This window comes from Pteropus alecto, unplaced genomic scaffold (genome assembly GCF_000325575.1).
Source record: "Pteropus alecto unplaced genomic scaffold, ASM32557v1 scaffold21, whole genome shotgun sequence".
Taxonomy (NCBI): Eukaryota; Metazoa; Chordata; class Mammalia; order Chiroptera; family Pteropodidae; genus Pteropus; species Pteropus alecto.
In genome coordinates, this window is record NW_006436282.1 from 31,253,884 (window position 1) to 31,264,449 (window position 10,566).

At 43.8% G+C, this 10,566-nt stretch overlaps 1 protein-coding gene across 1 annotated transcript in view; it reads right to left on the reverse strand.

Annotated features, from left to right (window-relative positions):
• Nucleotides 1-10,566, reverse strand: part of SPATA48 (spermatogenesis associated 48) — a 33,428-nt gene that overhangs the window by 19,381 nt on the left and 3,481 nt on the right. The window contains exons 3-5 of the mRNA XM_015589421.1: nucleotides 8,425-8,522; nucleotides 3,565-3,641; nucleotides 758-884 (exon numbers count right to left, since the gene is read on the reverse strand). Of these exons, the coding sequence (XP_015444907.1) occupies nucleotides 758-884; nucleotides 3,565-3,641; nucleotides 8,425-8,522 (302 nt within the window). The remainder of the gene's footprint in view (nucleotides 1-757; nucleotides 885-3,564; nucleotides 3,642-8,424; nucleotides 8,523-10,566) is intronic.

The following is a 10,566-nucleotide window of genomic DNA, read 5'->3' on the forward strand; positions in this document are numbered from 1 at the left end:
CTTCGGGGAAGGGAGCGGGGCAGCAGGCGCGGGGCGTCCGTGCATCTGCGTGCTGGCGGCAGCAGGCGCGGGGCGTCTAACCGGGCGTGCAGGGCCGCGGATTCAGCCCGGAGACAGCGCGGGGGCGGCGGGCACAGGAGCCCGAGGACAGCGCGGAGGAGAGGCGGGTGCGGAGGGCAGGGCCAGCCACGCGGCCCTGGGGCGCGCGGAGCCCCCTTTCCAGAGTGCCGAGTGTCCGTCAGCGGAGTGAGGTGGAGAGACCCACTCGCCAGGGAAAGCGCCCTGGCCGTTGCGTGGACACAGTGACGCATGTGATGAATTCTTGATGGTCAGAGTGAAGAGCATGGACAGCACTACGGACCAGTAGGAAGGCTTCGGTCACTGGGTCAGGCGGGCTGCGACTCACGGGTTCTCCCTGCCTCCAAAGGTACCGAGGAAAGTTCTAGGTTCCCATTTAAAAGCCAGTCCCGCGTAGGGACTCTGGCGGAATAGTAATCACTTATCTCTGTCTTCTTCATTATTTACTCCTTTTGCAACTTTTTGAAGTAAACAGTGCAAATGACTTTTAAGAAAAAGGTTTTAAATATAGCTAATATTAACGTATTTGAGGTTATGGGTGGCTTTTACGATCATGGCATTTTCGGTTCCTTAAAGGCATATGTTCACTGCTCTTTCCGTAACTGCTAACAGTAAGCAGTACCGCGACTGAGCTGCGGAGCTCAGAGGTGACGCGCTGTCGCCAGGGGCGCGCTCTGACCTGCGTCAGTGCCGGGGCCGGTTCGTATCTTCTCGGCGTGAAGCCCTTGGAGACGGGGGCCGCCCTGTTTCCCTCCGGGTCGCCTTTCGGAGGTAGCATCTTGTCCCAAGGAACACGTTCATAAGCTCTACGAGATTAAGTGGTGACAATTCATGAAAAAGGCATATTCAATTGCTATCGTTCACAGCGCCACACACCAGGGCAGGCAGAATTCTGAGCTGGCCCCTGAGACTCCTGACCCCCGCCACACGACACATATAATCCAGTCCCCTGGGGTGTGGGCCCTGCAAGTGATGGGCTGTCGCCTCCACAACACCGTGTATGGCAAAGGGGGCGCTGCACGTGTGAGTTCCCTGGCCAGCTGGATGGCACGTGTCGCGTCTTGTCACTGGAATCCAGGACCACTGACTTCCTAGTCGGTGCTCATTCTCCACCTGGGCCAAGGTTTGAACTCCAACTCCACAGCATGCATTTGCCTTTTTTAGCGTAAACCAAATTTATTGTGCTTCTGAAGTAATGTTCTTGGAGTAAGTACTGCAGCTTATTGAACAATGTAAACTGGCAGAGTCGCCTCAAAAGCCGGGGTTTTGTTTTGCTTGTTTTTTAACGAGCTGTTAAAAAGATGCAGCCGATGCTAACGAGATAAATGTTTTTAATCAGTTCACTTCACTTAACGAAGGCTCACGAATGAGCAGCACTCCTGGGGGGGGACACAGACCTGCTGCCGAGCGACAGCATGCACACGCGCACACGCACACACGTACATGGACAAACACGCACACACACACATGTGTGTGCACACACACGGACAAACACGTACACACGTGTGCGTGCACACACACACATGCACACACGTACATGCACACACACGGACAAACAAGTACATACACATGTGCGCACACACACACACATGCACATACCCACACATGCACACACTAGCACGTGCACACACTCGCACACATGCATACACACATACTCATGCATGCACACACACGTGTACACACGCACACACACACACACACTAGCGTACACACACGTGCACACACACACACTGAAAGGTGAGAAAATAACTGTGCTCCCATAGTTCTTGAGGTCACTTTACAGTGGGTGATTCGCCCCTGTACTGGCTGCACACGTGCCCTGCAGCCTCCTGGCGCCCGTCTGGACAAACGACTCTGTCCGCGGTGCTGTGGACCGTATGCCCGGGCCCTTTCAACAACTGGGTTTACTTTAGCCATTATCCTGTCTCCTGGGGTTAAATACAGGCTAGAAAAGAAATGTTCTCCATTTAACATTTGTATTGTTTACGAAAGAAATTGTATAATTTTGCATGAGAATCTATAAGTAAATGTACAAATTTGCCTCCTCCTGCTTCCTAGCCACAAAATGGGCATGAAGTAAAAGTTTTTAAATATCTTAATTTTCGACTTCATACATACTAAATAAATATGACCCAAACGAAACTGAACGATGGAGGATATTTCACAGAAAATTTTTTATGCAAAAAGCACATAAGAAAAAGGTCTACCCTACGATATTTCAGTTCGTAAACTGGCATCGTTTTGGTTGGCAGATGCCCAGGTGCTGCTTTCCTCGGCCAACGAGAGCAGCGCAGAAAGAAACATCAGTAAGACTTCCGATTTTAATCACACATTTCTCATACGTTTCTTTACAGTTTCCTAAACTTTCAATTCCAATCGTCCATTCTCAGGCCTCGCCCTACTTGACCCGTTTGTGGGATGCGAAACAGTCCGTCAGCCCCTGCTCCCCGGACGCTTTTGGAACTCGTCCCCCAGGCACCGAGTGTCCGCTTCCCCCTCCCCCGTTCACTGCGTCTTCTGTCTCTTCCGCTGGTACTTTCTCGCCTTCTCGGTATAAAGATGCACGGAGTCACGATCGATGCCCACCTCCCCCCGTCACGCCTCCCTCGGTGCCCTTGTCCAGTGCTGTGGCTGTACCCAGCCATCTACACGCCACGACAGCAGACGCCCCCCCCACTCCAGATCGGTTCACCCCACGGCCTCACTGACGGGGCCACTTGGCTGTCCGATGAACATCTCTGCGTCCAGCATGTTCATACTGAACTGATGTCTGGTCTTCCCCCTGCCCCCACCCCATCTGCCTTCCTGTTAAGTGATGGCATGCCCGGGGCGGCCAGCCGCGTAGCCCAAAGCCTGGGAGTCACTCCTGGCTTCTCTTTCTTCGGACTCATAATCTCTTATCTGGAAGTTGCGCTGATTCTCCTTTTCAGCATATACTGGGAAGTTGACCCAGCCCTCCCTGAGCCACCATTATCTCTGACTCAGATGGTAGAATCTCTTATTTTTTCACAGACTCATCACCTTCTAAGATATGGTCTATTTACTTATTATATTTGTTGCTTACTTTCCATCTCCCTGTGGAATAAGAGCTCTTTGCGAGGAGAGATTTTGCCCGCTTTACTCACTGATGAATCTCACGGCCTAGGGCATAGACACACGGTAGGTGCTCTATATATTTTTTGAGCAAATAACTGAGTTCTCCTAGTTTTCTCTGCTCTTGTTTGATATGATGATGCAGTCTTCTCTCCTCCTTTCTCTCTGACCATTTCCTTCGTTTTAGTTTTATGCTTCTATTAAATAAAGGTTTCCTTTAAGACTCATCCTTGAGCTGTTCATTTTAGCAATCGCCGTGCGTAACTAAATATCTGTATCTGATGTTCTCTGAATTTCTAATAGGAGGCAGGATAATGTGGGCACAAAGGGGATGAATCATTAAAGATAAAAAATATATTTTCGCATCAGAATTCTATTGGGATAGATGCTTACTTTTGTGTAGAGGACTTATAAAATGAGTCCTTGGCATTGTGTTTCTTGTCTCGGTGTGAAAGTGGTTCTCCGTCACCCTAGAAGGCGTGAACGACAGGTTAAAAGAGATCAGTGTCAGTGGGAATTGTCAGCGTTTTCTATTTACTATGCTTTCTTTCTTTCTCTTTACTTTTCCCCTGTCATCAACAAGTAAATCGAGTGCAATGCTTCCCTACTCTCCCGTATTGTCCTGGAAATTTCCGTTCTGCTATATTCTAACGATTAAGTTCAATTTTACAGAATGTACATTGAGGTTTGTGGAAAGTCAGATTTCTATGAGAAAGCTCTTGAATTTTAAACGTTGGCAAATGGTATTTAGTTCCACGTAATTAAAACATTTAATAAGTCTTGTCTGTCTTGTTTTCTAATAATACAAGGACATCGGTTGTGAAATTTCCCTCTTCCTATCTTCTATCTTATTTTATTAAAGTTATTTAATTATCAGCATAACCATTGTCATTAGCGTCCTTAAAGATTACTATTTGTTTAGATTTCCCACCATATTTTATCAGTCCATTGCCTGCTTTTGTTTCTTGGGTCCTTGTTTTTTTCCCCTCGTTTCTTGGCTCTGTTCCCTTTCACTGAGGTTCAGTTTTCAGTAATTCTTTCAAGAATTCGAACTTCTAGTCTGCTTTTGATTCACCTTCACTTTTGGATAATGTTCTAGATGGGTTTGTATCTCTGGTCGAATGGTCGTGATGATTTAACAGCGGATGCATCTCATTGACTTGGGACTGTATTATTGTATTGACTTTGGGACTGCACTGAGTTTAATAGTTGACAGGTTCTGCATCCTCCACCCCCATCTTCTGGTCATGTTTAGGATATCTGTCTTGGTTTTTCTACAGTTTCAATATATTTTGTTTAGGAGAGGGTATGTTCTGTTCTTCAGGTTTAAGACTTGTGCTTCTTTGACCTGAGAATTCAAGACTTTCACCAATTTAGACAAATCTCTATTTTATGTCTTTATTTAAGGCAATGGAGTCTCCTTATTCTCTTCTTATGAAGTTCCTATTAGACAAATATTGGACTTTCTCATCCTATCCTGCAAGTCTCTTAACTTTTACCATCTCTTCATCTTTAACTTCTGCATCTACCTTCCATTCTACCCCTACCAACTCTCCTGTCTGCCACTTTCTTCACCTGTTTCATTAAATGAAACATTAAACATGTTCATTAGATTTTTCAAAATTTTACTAAAGCTACATGAAGTGAAATAGTGTAATATTTCTGTTAGTTTGATGAATTATATTGATTAATTTTTCAATGTTAAGAATATATTTGCATTCCTGAGATAATCCTCACTTGATCCTGATATATTACCTTTTATAAATTACCGTTTTTGATTTGCTAATACTTTAAAAGAATTTTTATGTCTGTATATGAGAAATATTAGTCTGTAATTTCCTCTTTTATTGTAGTATCTTTGTTTTGGGGATGCTAGGTTAAGTTGGACTTCTAAAACTAGTTGGAAAGTATTCTATTTTTTGAAATAACTTATAAAAGATCGATGTGATCTATTCCTAGAATGTTTGATAAAATTCAGCAGTGAAACCATCTGATCTTGGAGTTTTCTGTGTGGAAAGCTTTTTGATAATAAATAAATAAATTTCTTTAAGATAGAGGGAATTCATGTATTTTGCTTCACCTAATATCAATTTTGGTAAGTCGCACTTTTAAAGAAATGTGTTCATTTAATGTAAGGTGTCAAATTAACGGGCATATAGCAGTTTATAATATTCCCTTATTTGTCTTTTAGGATCTATAGGAATAACTCCTCTTCAATTTCCTATATTGGTAATATGTATTCTTTCTCTTTTTCTTGATCATCCTAATGAAAGGTCTATCACTTGTGTTGATCTTTCCAAAGAAACAGTTTTTGGATTTTAAATTTTTCTCGTGTATCTTTGGTTTTCGTTGACTTCTACTCTTATCTTCGCTTAGCCATTTAATATATTCAGGTCCCAAAGATGTCCATGCCGTAGGCCCTGTGCACGTGTTACCTTACCTGGGACAGGGGGATCTAGGGGACAGATTAAATAAAAGTTGCTAATCAGGGGATCTTAAAATAGGAAAATTATCCCAGACGGGCAGACGGGCATGGTTCGGTCCTAGGGCCCCTACCCGTAGAAGGCCAGGGCAGAAGCGGGCAGGAGAGAAGCGCCCCGTCTGCCTTCCTCGTCTCTGAGGATGAGCCGGGGTGCAGGTGGTTCCGAAAAGCTGTGAAAGGCAAATCGATAGAGCCCACTCGCGAGCCTCTAGAGGAAATGCGGCCCTGCCAATGGACACCGAGATTGCAGGCCACTTAGACATTTAGAACTATAATAAATTTGTATTGTTTGAGCTGCTAAATGTAGGTTAACATGTTCTAGCAGTAATAGAAGACATACAACCTTCCTCTTTGATAGATAGATTTTCTAGATGTAGTATTTCTTATTTCTAGATGTAGTATTTCTTATTTCTAGATGTAGTATTTCTTATTTCTAGATGTAGTGTGATGAGTTTTTTCGATCAGCATCTTATGTATGTTACTCCATTGCTCCATTGTCTTCTTATCTCAATAGTTTTTGATAAGAAGCCTTTGATAGTTTATTCGATAGTTTGTTTCTCTGGCGGCTTTCAAAATTTACTTTTTATCTTTGGTCTTCAGCAATTTGCCTAGGCTTTTTGAAAAAAAAAAATTCAATGACCCTCTTGAAACTGTAAATTTATATCTCTCATCAAATTTGGGTAATTTTCAGTAACTATTAAATATTATTTTCTACCGCATTTTCCTTCCGTATTTATTATTGGACTCCGATTGGCGCATTGTCTCATGAGTTCCTGAGGTTCAGTCCAAGATTTAAAGTTTTCTCATTTATTTTGATGAAACCTGGCTGCAGCCTGTGCAAGTGCCTCCTACTGTCAAGCTGCCCAAACCTCCAAGGTGTGAGGTTTCAGGCATTCTGCCCAAAGTAGTGGGTGGTTTTCAAAGCTAATTGTGACTTTTGATGTTTTACGCCTATGAGGGTGAAAAGGGTTCACTCACAGTTTAGTTCCCAATTCCAGAATAGAAAAAATAGTAAGGCCACGGTGGCCCCAGATGCTGCGCTTAAATTTTAGACCTTCTATCCGCTCATCGGCCTAATAATTTCTACCTTGTTAGCTCTTTGATTTTTTTAAAAAATATTAATCTGGTTGTTTTCCCATTGGAAGTATTGTCTCATGTTACTTACTTAGCTTCTACTACTGGTAGTAAAATATCCAGATTTACTTTGCCATTAAAACGTCTAAACTGATTTTAAATTTTAAAAAGTATGCTAATAAGCGTTTGGATGACGAGCACCTGCTTCATAATTCTAATTTAAGACAGAGACAGCTACATGAGCATGTAGCCAATGCCTGCAATTTCTGACACCGTTCCCTTTGGTTCGCTCTGACAAGCAGCAGCCGCAGCCTGCGGGAGCAGTGCATTCTTTGAAAAGAGACTGGAAACGGAATCAGTTAAACTAATAAACACAAAGTTTCTTTCCCCGTGCAACCGAATTCTACATTTTATCTGAATTTAGAGTAGCTCGAAACAGGCCAAATTACCCCCCACGTCTCCTGTCCTGATTTTCTTATAAGAGAAAAATGCAGCAAGACATGAAGTCGTGTCACGGTGGACGGCGTCTTGGTAAAGGAGGCTCTGGTGACATGTACTCTAAATGGCCTTTCCGTTCCACATTCATGCGCCACAGCACAATCGATGATTTGTGGGAGGCATGCCCCGTCCACCTTTGTGGTGATTAGAAAGGGCACTTGTGAAGGCAGAAGCGGGAAGAGAAGAAGTCAGCCTGACACGCGGCTGCAGGCGGATTCCCAGGCCGGTCCGTTTCAGGGAGCAGTACGTCCGGTAGTTACAGAAACGGAAGCTTATTCTTTAAAAGTATCTGTATCGATACTTCAAATGGTTATGGGTTTCTTTTTGGGTGATGAAAATGTTCTAAAATTAGATCGTCGTGATGGTAGCACAATACTATAATTACTCTAAAAAACTATGAATAGAACACTTTAAATCAATGAATTTTATGGTGTGCGAAATATATATCAATGAAGCTATTTAAAAAATACCCTTTTCATATCTGTGTTTCCCTTGGGAAGTCTTCGAATAATTTAAGCATCTATGGTCCAGAGACTGTAAAATTCACAGAGGGAAGTGACTGATAACATAAACCTTAACTTCAGAAGGATATCTAAGTTTAAATCTCGAGTTTACGTTTCCTACCCGTGAGGTCAGAGATCAGTTCCTTGCCATAACTGGGCTTCGGCTTTCTCAAATAAAACGGGGTAACAACGCTGTCCCGTCCAGAGCAGAGACAGAACTGAGACTTTTGCCCTGTAAGCCACTGTGGGGGTGCTCTGGGCGAGGGGTGGGCCAGGATGGGAGCAGATGCTCGTGAGAATGTGGTCTCAGCTGGGCACAGCATTAGTTTGTTCCCTCAAGTCAGCCAGTTGGCTGATATCTGGGGAGACGGTGTGGGAGTGCGCAGTCCTCCAGGCTGGGGGCTGTCTGCCACGCCGGCCACCACTCACTGCCACTAGAAGAGGGTGCACTTGCCAGTAATGGGGGCCTGGGTTGGGCTCTACCAGCTGCTACTGCTGTCACCCCCCACAGCACAGCTGTAGGGATGGCATAGAGGACGGACAATTTACAATGACGGTGAAGGCACAGTGCCTGGCACAGGAGACGTCATTTCACGAATGGCAGCTATTTCACGAGGCTCAAAACATCAAATACACAGACGGTGAAACCAGCTAATCACAAACGTGGTGTTACACTATCCGGTGAGAAAATCTTACCGCGCACGATGCTTCCTCATCGAATGTGAATGTGTCATTTATCGAGCGTCCTTCGTGACGAGGTTGTGAAGGGGTAACTCTCAGTGGGCTCGTCCAACCTGAAAACAAAAATATGCGTGCTTGCTGTTAAAAACACAATAAAGATTTTTTCAACTGCCAGAAATATTTTTTATTAGAAAGCTAAAATGTGTGCTGTTAATTGAATTTTCAATGCATTACCTAATAATTTTTTACAGGCGAGTTCTCTCACACTTTCTGTTGTTGTTATTATTATTATTATTATTAAAAATTTTAACAATTTTTCTCATTGGTGAGAACAGAGTAGCTTGGGAATTTACATGTTAGGATTACTATAATAGTGTAGCATTATTTGTTGTTTATTACTCATTATTGGAAGACACCTGCTGGGTTCTGTGAATCTGTGTATTTATGTGTAGATGTGTCGGGGACACTGGTGACACACAGGAGTCTGGTTACTATGTAGACGATTCGTGTATTTACGGAAGATCTGAGAATCTGGCAAATACAAAAGCAGCATTCAACAAATGCGCACTGTGCCGTCAATATCGAAAGATGAAAAACAGGGTTCCTGGTTTTGAGGTGCTCATGAATGACTAGGCAAGGCGAACACGTAAGTAGGTAATGGCGACATCACGCGGCCGCTGTGATAACAGCTGCGCTGTGAGCACCGTGAGGGCGCAGAGGAGGGGGCCTGGCTCAGCCAGACTGCGCGGAACTGGGAGCATCCTCCTGACTACGATGCCTGGTCCTGACGATGAGCAGGACTCGGCCCCCATCGCGGCAGTGTTGGAAGGACAGGCAGTCCGGGCAAGGAACAGCGTGGGCCGTGGTAGGCCTGCCCTGTGACAGCATCACAACTTTTATAGGAAATTACAAGAGGTCGGGTACAGCGACATCGTCAGATGGCCGCCAGGGAACAGTGAGAGGTGGTCAGGGAGGGGAGCCAGTCGGGACACGAAGGCCTGGGACTTAGCCTCAGTCAGCTTTCCCCTGCAAAGGGAGATGGGGAAACTACCTGGTGTGGACAGGGGACCTGTCTAGGTGAAGATGACGGTCACACCACTGGTGGTTTCCATAAGGGGAAAACCATGGTCACATGAGGCAACCTCTGTGTTCTTTGTGATAAGGAAGACTGTGTCATCTATTGCAATGAGAGGCAGAGAGACCAATCGATAAAGGGTTTGAATATAATCAGGATAAGTTTAAAATAGTTTATTAGTATATGAGAAAGCAAGCCAATTCTGAACAACAAAAATACTGTACCCGGTTAAATGTCTAGACAAGGTCAGAACTGGGCAAGAAGTCAGCAATCTAATCTTCAATGACCTAGCCCCTTGAAAAGCATACTTGGCTCTGATATAATTAATTCTGAGAACATAGCCTTCTTTATTAGAATGTATTAGAAATCATGAGTATTTAGGTTTGCTAAAAACTGAGAGTATTTATTTATTATTAATGATTATTTCCAGGATCTACAAAGTCATTGAAAGCCTAGGACAAACTATATTGAAACCAATCCTTGAACTACTGGTATTACTCTTCGAAAATGCGATCGCTAATAATACCTACTATTAATTGAATGCTTTGCCAGCTTCCAGGAATTTTGCTAAGTATTTCACATCTTAACTCACTGCTTTTTAAAAACTTTATGAGCTGTACTATTACTGCCAATTTAAGTATAAAAGAATTGAAAACTCTTGACTTTGCTTAACTTTATATCTACATTGGTTCACTCCTTCGTGTCAGATATTTTTACATGAATTACACTAAATGATCCTATTATCTCATGAAGTTACCAGCATGTGAATTTTACAAATAAGGACACACAGGCATACAGAGAGTAGCCACTCGTCCTGGGTCATAGTGAAAGTGTTTCCCCTGGATCTGAGGCGGGACAGTCCGCTGTCCAGCCTCTCTACTGTGATGTGCGAATCCAGGCAGTGCAAGGCAGTGGCTCGACGAGCTCTATCCTTGGTTCTGAACTATGGGTGCAACGTCTGTTAACCCTGCGTTAGTCAGAAGTTAGCTTTAATAAACTATTTCTTCAACCTGTAATTTGTTGGAATAATGTTTTGAGATTCTACTCTTAGAAAAATTTACAAAAACAGCCCCACACCAGGC